This window comes from Emericellopsis cladophorae (assembly GCF_022114955.1).
Source record: "Emericellopsis cladophorae strain MUM 19.33 chromosome Unknown NODE_5_length_938552_cov_118_678949, whole genome shotgun sequence".
NCBI lineage: Eukaryota > Fungi > Ascomycota > Sordariomycetes > Hypocreales > Bionectriaceae > Emericellopsis > Emericellopsis cladophorae.
The window spans coordinates 673647-686075 of NW_026250930.1; the positions used below are offsets into that span (position 1 = coordinate 673647).

The following is a 12429-nucleotide window of genomic DNA, read 5'->3' on the forward strand; positions in this document are numbered from 1 at the left end:
TCATTCACTATTGCTATCCGTCAGTCTTTGCTTGTGTTTGTTCTAGTCACGGCTTCAGCACCAGACTGCCATTATGTGCAGCCAACCTCCTTGGAGGCCAAGCGCACAATATCACCTATCCTGCTATCGATCATCGACGTGTGAGAGAGGGGAAGCCGCTTTTCGACCTTGACAAAGCGTTTCTCTTTTGACAAAGCTCACAACTGAACCCGAGCACCCCCTTCTTCCAAGATTGAGGGGGTCGGGTTGAGAGTTGTGGAACCAGCTTCACAGTCACTGCAGTGGACCTCAGCGTTGTCGATCTTCGGGTCCTGGGATCGCTACAACAAGGAGACAAACGTATGTTATAGACCATGTGGTGAGCTCAGGAAGACAAGCTTGAACAAGACCATGTCATCACACAGTACCGTCCTTCTTCATGCCGTGCCACTTTGAGCAACAGTTTGGAAAACATGCTCCTCTGCATGACGTTCTCCGCAATGTCTTTATCTTGACCCGTTTCTTTCCATCGATTGCGGGTGAGCAAAGCAGTGTTGGTCTGCCTTCAAGCTTGCAGTCGCAATCAATGAATGACCTGGGCCACGGACATCCAGGCATCCTGATTCCTGGCAGCCTCGCTAGCCTCCCCGTCTTGGACTACTTGTAGGCGTCTGCCAGATATGAGGGTCAATTGGCAGTGTTTCGATGGCGACAGCGGCTGCTCAGTTCCTTTCTGAATTCTTTTGGCCAAGGATTCATAAAAAAGGTTCATGTTAAGGACATGGAGAAACCAGGAGCACCGAAACCTGAAACCGCAGGTAATTTGCCAAGCCTCGCTTCAGCCACAAACAACCAACCTTGAAGCACATCCACCGAGCTCAGCCACATCTTGCTGATGCCAGCGCGGTCTCATCAGCTCCGTGTTTCCCCTTTCATCCTTATCACTCCCCATATGCCCAATGCTGGTCATTGAGGACGGCGCGCTCTTCTCTCTGAAATCTTGACGGTCAGGTCTCACTCATCATGGCAAAAAAAGCATCGTCCACGGCTACGCCAGCGCCTGGCGCGCCGCAGGCTGCGGAGGAGTCTGTCACGCTCGCCCAAAAGTACACGACAGAACTCGAAGATCTGGCCGCGCAGGCACGCACAGACGGAGCCATGACGACCAGGCTCGCGCCCTATGTCAAGTGCTTTGCCGTTCTTTCGTTGCTGGGCGTCCTCTCCAATGCCTCGGTCCTCAGCTTGTCACCCGTGTACGGTGGCATCCCGTCCGGGATCTATCACACCAGGATCCTCATGGCCGGCTGCTTCGTTGGTTGGTCTGGCAACGTTGCGTTTCGGGACATCCTTCCGCGGAGCTTGAAGGCAGATCAGCTGTTGCCTGTGCTGGTGGCCTACGTGCCCCTGGTCCAGTTCATGCTGTTCAGGTTCAGTGACAAGCTGGGTGCTCTGTACGGGCCACTGCTCACCGAATGCCTGACGTTGTTTCCAGCGGCCGTCATGTCCGCAGCCTTCGTGGCCGATGAGCTAGAGGGGGCTGGTATTCCCTACCTCCCCTCGTTCATCGGGGATGCCGTGCCCGGTATCGGATCGTGGGGTGTGCTCAAGGGTGCCGAGGTGTTGAGCGGACAGGTCCTCAGTCGGAATGTGGGCAAGACGTTTGCGCTCACACGCATGGGACTAGAGGTCCTGCTCAGCGGTCTATACGCCGTGCTCTCCCCGTCCAAACTACTCCTTCTCACAGCCCCTGCGTTTTTGCACACGGCAGTCCTGAACACGCATGTCATGGCACCGAGCGCTACCCTCGCGCTCAACACGACGCTGCTGGATCAGCAATGGATGCTCCTAGACAGAAGGGAGTCAATCACTGGATACGTCTCTGTCATCGAGAGTCTGCAACGGGGGTTCAGGGTCATGCGCTGCGACCACAGCCTGCTGGGTGGACAATGGACTGTCGTGCAAGGCATTCAGGTCGCCGAGCCCATCTATGGCGTGTTCGCCATGCTCGAGGCCGTGAGACTGGTCGATATTGTGACGGTCAAGGATGAAGACGCCAGCGCACTCGTCGTGGGCTTGGGCATCGGGACGACCCCATCTGCTTTGGTGACACACGGTATCGACACGACGGTCGTGGAGATTGACCCCGTGGTCCATGAGTTTGCGGCCAAGTATTTCGATCTCAAGGAAAACAACCCGCCCGTCCTGGTCGACGCCGTAAGCCACACAGCTGGGCTGGTGGAGCAGGGCAAGACCTACGACTATATCATTCACGACGTGTTCACCGGCGGTGCGGAGCCCGTGGATCTCTTCACGTTGGAATTCCTCCAGGGCCTGAGTGACCTGCTGACACCAGACGGCGTCGTCGCCATTGTAAGTATTGCCCCCTTGTTGACAGCGTCGAGCATCGAGACTGACCCTAGAAGAACTACGCGGGTGACTTTAGCCTGCCTGCACCAAAGATCATAGTCAAGACCATCACCACCGTGTTCCCTACGTGTCGGATCTTCCGCGAGTCGCCAGCACCCATGGACCTCCCGCCTGGCCAGCCAGACTTCACCAACATGGTCATCTTCTGCCTGAAAGCACCGCATGACAAGCTCTCCTTCCGACCTGCCCGGATGGAAGACTTTCTGCAGAGCAGGTCCAGGCAGGCATTCCTCCAGCCGCAGCATGAGATCTTCCAATCGGACTTCCTCGGACCCGAGGACAAGGAAATCTTGAGGAAGAACGACACGGGCCGGATGGACGAGTGGCACAAGACCACCGCAGCAGGTCACTGGGATATTATGCGAACTGTCATGCCAGCGCACATCTGGGAGCTGTGGTAAGGTGGTAGTAATCTGAAAAAACCGTTCGGTCATATATACTATGATAGCTTCGATGACATTGAAGAAACAAAAGTATTGCACCGTTGCCAGCGACTAGACTGCTTGCTACCCCTCCCTCGCGCCGCGCCGCCCATGATATATCATCCGTACGTACCAGGAATTCGTGGCAATCATAAATAGGACCAGTCTATAATAACCCAGACAAAATTCAGGTCGCCTGCCAAGAACACGAAAACCAACATAATCCAAATGCGTGTCATGATTGCGCATGCAGTCCAGATCCGCATTCAACGTGCTGAAAAGAAAGTTGCTCGAAACGCCGGTCACCTCATGCGAGGGTAATCTTCCATCTCATCATCCTCGTCCTCCTCCTCGTCGCTGCTGTACCGGGTGCTCCTGGGACTCTGCACGCCGCTGACATCAGCGCTCGCCACGTTGCTGCCGTAGTTGTCGAGTATGCTCCCTGGGCCCGAGAACGAGGCCGGTCCCGAGGGGCCGCCAAAGTCGACCGCGCTGCCATTCCGGCTCATGGATGGCTTCTCGGGCAGCTGCTTGAGCAAGCCGGCCGAAATGTCCAGCATGCCCATGGCAAAGTCGGTCAGGCCCCTGCCCTCCCCGGGTTTCGAGCTCACGGACAGTGTCCACCTATACTCTGACAGACGCCGACGGTACCACTCCGCCTCCTCGCGCCCTGGTGACGTCGCCCAGAGTAGGGAGCCAAATGTGCCAATGAGCGCAAAGTTGGTCTTGGAGGCAAAGTACCAGAACGACCGCAGGTGCATGGGCCCCAGCCTGTTGACAAAGTCCATGGCGGAGATGAGGCGTGCCTTGGCTGCGCTGCGACAGATGTTCTGTACGTACGGGTCCGTCGTCGAGGCCGTTGCCGCCAGCGACCTGATGATGCGTCTGTGGAGTGTGATCTCGGTAGCAAAATACGCCAGGTGGAGGTATCCCACGCTGGTGAAGCGATGCGCCGTGGCGGCGAGCGACGAGTATCCAGACGACGAATCGATGCGGATGTTGTTGGGCAGGTTGCCGTACCATTCCTTTAGCTTGAGCTGGATGGGCTTCGCAAGAGACAGCACCAGAGGCGTACCCTGCGCACCGGCATCCGACACCGTCTGCATCGCGTTGAGCGTGTAGAAGGTGTCGAGGATTTCGGACAAAATATCCGACAGCTGAACAGCGCGTGTGAAGACGAGCCGCCCTCGCTCAATGTCTTGCTTCTCCTCCAAGTCGTTCTCGTCCCACTCCACATCCGGGAAGTCGTTGGACGTCAAGCTCTGCACGGCCCAGTTGGAGCTGAAGATGTGAGACGGTCGGCCATGGACCAATGCCCCCCATTTGTCCTGCATGTACAGCGCCCACGCAAGTCTCTTCCGCAGGCCCTTTTCCCACGGTGGTATCTTCCATCCTGAGCAGTCCAGATGTAGCCCGAGCTCGTGCGCAATCGCGACGAGCTGTGCGGTGGGTGCCCATTGGTCCCCCTCGGGTCGTTGCGACAGCAAAAGTCCCGCTTGCACTGTCGATAGCTTTGGTCTGTACACGGCATCCGCCAAGGTTGTGCGGATCAGCCTCTCCAGCTCCCTCACGTTGGGGCGCGGTATGTGGGCAAGGACATCATCGTGCTCCCACCAGTTGATGGCCAAGATGTAGACGGCGGCCAATATGGGTGGCGAGAACTCGCGGTACGAGCGCTCGTATTTCTCGAGAAAGACATGCTTCTGGATGATGGGGAATCCGGGGTGGACGATTCGGAAGTACAGATCGATCAGCCTGCGCCCGTGGGGCGCCACCAGGGTCTCAATATCGTCCAGGTCCTGGGTGAGATGCTCGTGCCCAGGTGTGCTATGGTCGGGCAGCATCAGAAAGGTGTCGTCGTCACTGACCTTGCGGAGCGTGCCGCGCGATAAGAGACTCTCGTCCTGGGGGTCGAATGACGAGAGATTGATGAGCGACGGTTCAAAGTCTGTGGTGGGGCCAATGTACTGGCTATACCGATCCGCCTGGAGACCCAGCGTCCTCTTGAGCATGGTCGGGCCACCGACATTGGCCATGTCCTCCAGAAAGGAGCTGCTGGCCGCAGTGCTGGACAGACTGGCGGCGTGGTTCCTTCGCCGGGTGGGCGTGCCTGGGGAACTGAAAGCCAATCATGTGTTAGTCAAGGGCCGTGTCTCACTGGGATGCAGATCAAGGAGATGGAGTAGTAATCAGACAGGCACGTGGATGATACACATGAACAAGGTGCGGCACGGGCCAGGCACGAGTAGAAGAGTTAGGCAGGAGTGAGACGAACCTTCTCTTGATGCTAATCTCTGACCTATGGCCGTTGAGCTTCCTCTTTCGGGTTTGCGGGCTGGACTGCGCGGACGACAGCAGCGAGCACTCGGCTGCATTCACCTGGCAGGAGATGCAGCCCTCGTCGTCCTCGCTGGGGATACACCGTGAGCTCGTCGACGCGCAGGCCCGGCAGGGCGGTAGCGACGCGGCGCCGCCGTGGCTGGGGTTGGCAGGCGCAGACACGGAGACAGCGTCCCTACCCTGGAGGCTCGGTGGCCCTATCTCAAAGCGACGGAAGCTGTTGGGGTGCCTGTGCGCGGCTGGTTCAGGCCTGGGAGGCTTGGGAGCGATGGGTATCGGCGCTGTCCTCTGAACCGAGGGATTGTTGTTATGGGTCATGATGGGCAAAGGAACCTGGGCACTATGTAGGTACGTAGATATCGACTGATATCAGGACTGCACTGCGCCCGCTCGGGGGGCAGCAGGCCGCCGGCGGGGTGACGCCTAGCAGGAATCCCCTGAAGCCTGGGTCGGTCCCTGACAACGGAGACTGGAGACAGGCGCGCACGCGACAGTGACGTTTCTCTGCCGGTGACTCTGTGCGGAAGGATAGCAGATGGGGAATACTCCGTAGGTAGGCTTTGTTGATGCTGATAAGGTCAAGTACCGGAGATAACGCCACGCGAGTGGCAGAGCGTGGTGCACCGTGGTCCGTGGGTGGTGGTTGGTGGTGGACTCGCGCTGTCAGTGGCCAGGACAATGTGGGATATGTCGCAGAGCGGGTGTAGATCGGGAATCCTAGGAAATAGATCCTGGAGAGAGGCCAGCCAGTGTCGGGGGTGGGCGTGATAAGCTCAACTGTCTGTCGCCTGTGCGTTTTGTTGGTGGAGGGCGAGCGGGCGAGATGGCAAGCCGATAAGGCTGCGGTGTTGTAATACGTACTACGCACGGCGGCAGCGTCCGATAGGCTGTGATACTGTACCACCACCTGCGTTGCGGGCGGTGCTGAGTGTCCAAAGGGACTCGGCTCAGTCAGGTCCAGTCAGGTCCCTGTGATAGCAAGTTGGATAGTACTCTGGGCTCCGTGCTGAGCGCACACGTACTTGGCGTACGTGCGTGGATTCAAGTGACAACGGCGGCAAGGACGAGATAAGAGTGCGTTATCGGCGTCATACCTGGCTTGGTACCATTTGGTGGAAGGCTGTGGCGGTTGGAACTTGCAATTGGTGGTCCAGCTCGGTTCGGTTCATTGTTGTCGGGCGCTGAGTTGCTGTTGCAGGAATAGATCGCGTACTCGATTGATTGGACCGCTCAATGGCGCTGATAGGAGCAGGACAATCAAGAAAGGCGACTAGCAGTGTCCATAAGAACGATGGAGCAAGATCCCCGATTTGTTCCTCTTGCAGTGCAGTGCCCGCTGCACATGTGGGTTTGATGGGCGCCCTTGACTCTGACACTCTCGCAGTTTGTGTGTGTGCTCGCACAAGTACGCTTGGCTCGGAGACTGGAGGCTGACCAGTTGAGAACAAGAGGAATGGATGGACGATGGGCAAAGATAAAGGCACGGGTGCCAAGACGCAGTTTAGGTTACGTGTAAGAGTCGGGCGACGGAGGCTACATGTACCTACATGTAGGCTAGGCAGACGAGAGCGGCAGGGTCTTGTCTTGACACTCGACGAGACCAGAGACGGATTGGGAAATCAACGCAAGAAGCATGTGCCCGCCTGCTTTCTTTGCCCTTCTGTGCTCTGCGCCGCACTGGTCGGGTGCAATTCACAAGACTCGACCTATCAAATTGCTGACCAACAGACTCAATTACAAAGGGTGCGTCCAGAAGGGGGAACTAGCTATCCGTCCCATCGGCTTGTGAAATACCTATTCCAGTAGTCCTATTCGCCCAGCCGAGCCCTCGGGTGCGTGCCCCAGCCACCTGGCCTGCTCGCGCTCTCGTCATGGGGAATACGTATGAGAGACCTTGGCTGTCAAGTCGCCTGGCGGCGGCGCGTGTCCAGACCGACCACATGCCAAAGACCGTCAGGCCATTTCGCAACATGCCAGCCGAAAGGAACGTTAATTTATGGTAAGCGCTTCAAACGTCGTGAAAATAAACAGGCAGCGGGAAAGTGTCCTTGACAGACTGCAAAGGCGGTCCGCCTACCGGAGCAGCGTCATCGGATTGCAGCGACTTTCAGGGTCCTTTGCTGTGAGACGGGGATTCGCATGCCCGATCAGGCTTCTACAGACGCAGCCTTATCTACGCAATTACCTATCTCGTACAAAATTTCGCACAATGAAGAGATAGAAATACATAATGGATTGGGCGACGCGAGCGAGACGAGGACGAGGTACCTCGCGCGCCGCAGGCGACCGGGTGGCGGGCGCTGTACCACCGCCGTCCGCGCCGCTGGCTACCGGCCCTTCAATATTACGGCATCGAAAAGCATGTGTGCATGGGGTCGCAGTTGCTCTAACGTAATGGCGCTCTCTGGCTTGTTCGCGGTCGAGTCATTTTCGACTTTGCGTTGCGGCTAAACTCGACTCGCTGGCTGCCGTTGCGCTTGGCATGTTGCAAAGTGTCGTCATTAGGCCCGAGTCCAATTCCAGCCTGTGCATTTCGAAGCATCTCGGTCGCTTTGATTATTGATATCGGATCCCTCACCAGACCTGGCTAGAGATCGCCTTGGGGGGCTGATGCGGCATGTGCAGTGGATTGGCGGGCTGCATCACTGATTTGTGGGGTTTGGGGAGACCGCCGACTCATCCTGACAACTGAAGCGGTCGCGTCACGTGAGTCAATGCATGGACTCAGCTCAGTGAGTGAGCTCTGAGCCTCTGACTCCACCGAGTGAGCTCGATATCAACATGAACATGATGACATGATCGTTCACATTGCAATTGACATCGCCTCAGGATAAAGTTGCTTACGCTTTCGGAGCACGCCGCAGTCTCCCACTGCCGATGCAGAATCGCCTGCAACGCCCGTGCCTGCGCCCGCACCAGTCTGGTACCATCTGGAGTGCCACCACACCTCATGCAAGCCCAAGCGAATGCTACTACCAATATCCATTGCACGACGACGTGCGCGTGTTACTGTCCCAGGTGACATTTCCGGTGCACATTCCACCACTTCCATTGTCTCAATAACCCCCAGACCTCAGGCCGACGCCATTAGTTTGGCCGGTTCCATTGGATAACAGTCACAAGACGGAGCAGTCGGGGGGCGCGAACCGAAATCTTATGGTAAGTCCGCGTACCAAGGACCTTCGTCGGCGGACGGTACGAGTCCAAGTGCTGCCAGCTGAGATGCAAGCGACTTCCCGAGCGTGACAAGATCCATGGCGGACATGTGAGCGCGTACAGACGAATCGAAAGGAGAAATCTTATCAGCCCGCACCCCTCGCTCTTTGATTCTCAGCCTTTCCCATCCGATCTCCAAACCATGGATCTCTCCTCATACAGCTCTGTCCACTCACGAGCCCCTGGTGGCGGCAAAAGAATATCAAACTCCAACGCCACTCGAAAACCGAGCTTCTCGTAAAACGATACAGCATCCATGGTGCTTTCGAGGATCACAGCCATGCCATCCTTTGAAGCTCTCTCCTGAACCAATTTCAAGAGGCCAGATGCTGCGCCCTGCCCTGTACGCCCAGGTTTGGTGCAGAGATACGACACATCTACATGTTGAATCAGCTTTCGACGACACCAGTCTGTCCAGCATGAGAGGGTAACGCACGGTAGTAGGCCGTCTGTCCGAGGACGTCCTCTCGCACCTTGGCCGTTAGGGCCGTGTACGCCTCCAGGACCTTGACGTTGCTCGTCTCCGGCCAGGTATCCTGCTCTCCCGGCGTCGTAGCCTCCTGGGGCGCTCGGGGCGCGTGTACCCGCCACTTGACAAAACTGATAATCTCGCCATCCCTTGACCGGGTAACCAGGAGACCCTTGTTGGCATCTTGCACATGCCGCACGACATCCTGGGCGAACCAGTCCCGCACGAACCGCTCACCTGCGGAATCGGGGAATTGCGTGCGCTGCAACGCGTTGGGCGCCATCGCCTCGAGGAACACGTCCGCAACGCTTGTCGCATCGCTGGCCGCGCCGGCCACGATTGTTGGCTCCATGGGTGTTTGTGAAAGAATTTTTCTTCCAGCCATGTCGAGAAGCCCGAGAAAATCTTCATACCCACACTATGAATGCTTCAGCAGCACGGCACGGCGGGTCATGTGACTAGGACATCACCGATTTTGGCATCGGTTCGTCAGACCTCACGGCAATGATGTCCAGCACCGATGGCTGGCGAGGGCTGCGGAGCACAGTTTTGGACCGAAATTCGCACGAATCGACCTCCAGATACTAGACCTTTGCCAATATTTCCCGCCTCCGCCCTCGGGCCTCAACGCTGAGCAGCTGCAGCCCGAATCATCTGAATAATGGGGGTGGTAGAGGATTTATCTGCATCCGTTGGGCTGGAGCATTATTGAAAGTGAAGGGGCATTTGTGTGATGTCAAGACCCGACGCAAGGCAATCTGGACAAAAACCAAAAGACCTCGGACATACAAGAACTCCTGCCACTTTCCACCGCATACTCTTATTGCTCCGATTCTCCAGGTAAGAGTATATGTGCCCCGAGTTTCTGGTGCTTTTCATACTCCATTTGGGCTGGACTACCGCGCAACCCCCAACGTCGGGTACATGAGACAGGGCTATGATTTGGCCACATTGACCCGCCACTGACACCTCAAGCGATGCACTTGAACATGTTGAAGCATTCCAACAAGATCACATGTTTTCAAACAGCCGCGATCACTCACATTGATAGATCGTATGTACCAGATCCAGACGACAGTAGCGAGCATACCGAGCACGCTGCTACTGCTGAGCGGTGACCCAAACCCCAGCGCCTACAAGGACGTGCGGCAAGCTGACCCACCAACTGGTAGTACGAGAGGACGGCAGAGGCTACTCGTCTCCGATGCCAGGCAATACGCAGATGTGAAGATTTGTGTAGATTCCTGTTGTTCCAGCAGACGCACAGCAACATGGAGTTCATTGGCTGTCACACGGGAAGTGCAGGAGAAAGGGGGGGATGGTACCCAGGAGAAAGGCATTCGGGCACAGCCCGCTCAGTTGAGACGCTGAGTACGCTGCCTATCTCGTGGTAGCAGTTGACCATCTTCTCATGCTCGTCTTATGCCTTACACCGAGTTCGTCGTGCGCCCGTTGCACACGTATCAACGTGGTCGCTCGCTCCGCGGATACCATCCCAAGGCCGCAGGGACCCCTGATCATCGGTAAAGCATGGGTTGACTTGACAAGGATCAACGATCTTGATGCAGAGGCTTGTAGCGTGGGGGTTCAGTACACTTATCAAGGAAGTGGACTTCGTCAAGACCGAGTGGCATTTGCTATGCTGGAGGCCATTTGATACCACCTGAAATGGTGACTGATTACACATTGCCTCGCATAGACATTTGCTGACCGCTTGTTTCAAAGCAAGAACGCCAGAAATGACAATTTCCCCATTTTCCGATGGCCCCCAAAGCCGTGTGAAAAGAGAAAAACAAACACAGCGCAGCAAGCTGATGCTGTGCACCAAATCTTCACAGACCTGCTCCTCGACATTGCTCCCTTCCATTTCCCGTCTTGAAGAGCTCGAGTAATTCGTACAATGAAAACTTTTGAACGCCCACTTTCAATCGAGAGACTTTTCTAATTCCATTAATGACTTGAATCCATCTTTCCACTTTTGCGCCTGCTCTTCCGTCGGTTTGGGGAGGGGGCTTCTTGCGTACCCGGCGTACCCAAGCCACGCCTGCAGGCCAGCCTTTGTCCCGACGACGCCGCCCTGAATAGCGGTCCAGTCCCCATCCGACAAGGTGTCCTGCAGATGCTGAGCTTCCTCCATCGACCCTTCCAGGTAAAGGCGCATTGTCGACAGACAGGCCTTGGGGGCAAGGTTGGCCAGTCCTGCTAGGATCCCGTGGCCGCCAACGGCGAGTGTCTGGACGAGAAAGTCGGCCGATCCACCGAGAACCACGAACTCGGGGTGGTCGTAGTCGTAGAGCTTGGTCAAGCGCCGTGTCGCAGAGACAACGCGGTTCAGCTTTCCAGTGTTGCCACAAGTAAGCTTGACACCGACAATGTTGGGATGGCGAGATAGTTTGATGATGATATCGGACGACAGGTCGAGGCCACCAACAGCGCCGGGGAAGTTGTAGATCAACAAGGGGATGGGCGAGCTGTCCGCGACCGTGTGGAAGTACTCGATAATTGTCTCGCAAGCAGGTGCGAAAAGGCCAGCATAGTACGAAGGCGGCAGAACCAGGGCGTAGTCGCCGCCGGCCTCGTAAGCCTCACGGCAGTACTCAATGGTCTCTCTCGTGCTCTGGCTGCCACAGCCCACAATGATGGGCAAGTGTGAGAACCCGTTCTCATTCAGAGCGCGTCGTGTGGTTTCTGTGACAGTGTATCGCTCCGCATGCGTGAGATGAACCGCTTCTCCGTTGGAACCCTGGGTAGCTAGCCCGGTGACGCCCGCGCGCGCCAGACGCACCGCGTGCTGCGCTATGGTTGTGGTATCGACATCCTCGGTTTTGGCTTCGAAGAAGCACATGGTAGGCACATAGACGCCCGGTATCAGTGGCCTGTATGTGTGGACGTCGGCGATAGTTGATGCACCATCGGTGAGACTCTCTGACGACGAACGATACCCATCGATGAGGGCACGCTGGCGGGGCGCCAAACTGAGGCCGGTGTAGCGTGGTCCATCGAGACTACTTCTCAAGCTACCACTGGGTGAAGGTGCGTCCATATGAGGTGCCATGCTGTGGCGATTGTATGAAGATGCGGAGGACAATGAGCTCGGCGGTGAGTCTCGGTCAAGCTCGTTTTGTATAAGGCAGTGGAGGTTGGAAAGGCCGCAGGTCACTGAGCTGGCTGGAGGCCTTGCTTTTCTGTGACAGCTAGTGATATGCTCATCTCTGACACGGGAGAAGGTCAGCTATTTATCGTGGCCGTCAATGGTCACTCTCGAAGCAAATGGTCCGTCTTCTCCATAGCCTAGGGGTGTGCACATCGGTTCCGTGGATCCAGGCTTGGGATGCCCGACTACGGACACGACAAGGGTGCCACTTAATATAAAGCAGTAGTTGGATATGTCCGCATGGTACCGTGTGTTGGGGATGCTAGGGCAGAGCGACGGGGCGCGCCCAAGGAGGCGATGCACAGCGATGATTGCCTAGGCGTCGTCCGGAGCAGATCCTGTCGAATCGACCGCATATTGCTAGCCGGATCATTCGATAATTGGGGAGTGCAATCGGGAAAGATATCCAACTGACAGGGGTG

The 12429-nt window shown here is 56.6% G+C and overlaps 4 protein-coding genes across 4 annotated transcripts; 1 reads left to right on the forward strand and 3 right to left on the reverse strand.

Annotated features, from left to right (window-relative positions):
• Positions 1-1002: 1002 nt before the first annotated feature.
• Positions 1003-2807, forward strand: J7T54_004777 (Polyamine aminopropyl transferase-like protein; the record flags this gene model as incomplete). Its single annotated transcript, XM_051503467.1, has 2 exons — positions 1003-2349; positions 2403-2807. The coding sequence occupies 2 exons, from the start codon at positions 1003-1005 to the stop codon at positions 2805-2807; spliced, it is 1752 nt and encodes a 583-aa protein (XP_051365087.1).
• A 323-nt stretch (positions 2808-3130) lies between these two features.
• Positions 3131-5486, reverse strand: J7T54_004778 (Transcriptional activator protein-like protein; the record flags this gene model as incomplete). Its single annotated transcript, XM_051503468.1, has 2 exons — positions 3131-4946; positions 5104-5486. The coding sequence occupies 2 exons, from the start codon at positions 5484-5486 to the stop codon at positions 3131-3133; spliced, it is 2199 nt and encodes a 732-aa protein (XP_051365088.1).
• Positions 5487-8773: 3287 nt separating this feature from the next.
• On the reverse strand, positions 8774-9205 carry J7T54_004779 (uncharacterized protein; the record flags this gene model as incomplete). The annotated part of the gene is made up of 1 exon (XM_051503469.1): positions 8774-9205. One exon carries the CDS (start codon positions 9203-9205, stop codon positions 8774-8776), a length of 432 nt encoding a protein of 143 aa, XP_051365089.1.
• A 1572-nt stretch (positions 9206-10777) lies between these two features.
• J7T54_004780 (4-hydroxy-2-oxoglutarate aldolase-like protein) lies at positions 10778-11908 on the reverse strand (the record flags this gene model as incomplete). Its single annotated transcript, XM_051503470.1, has 1 exon — positions 10778-11908. One exon carries the CDS (start codon positions 11906-11908, stop codon positions 10778-10780), a length of 1131 nt encoding a protein of 376 aa, XP_051365090.1.
• Between the last annotated feature and the right edge of the window lie 521 nt (positions 11909-12429).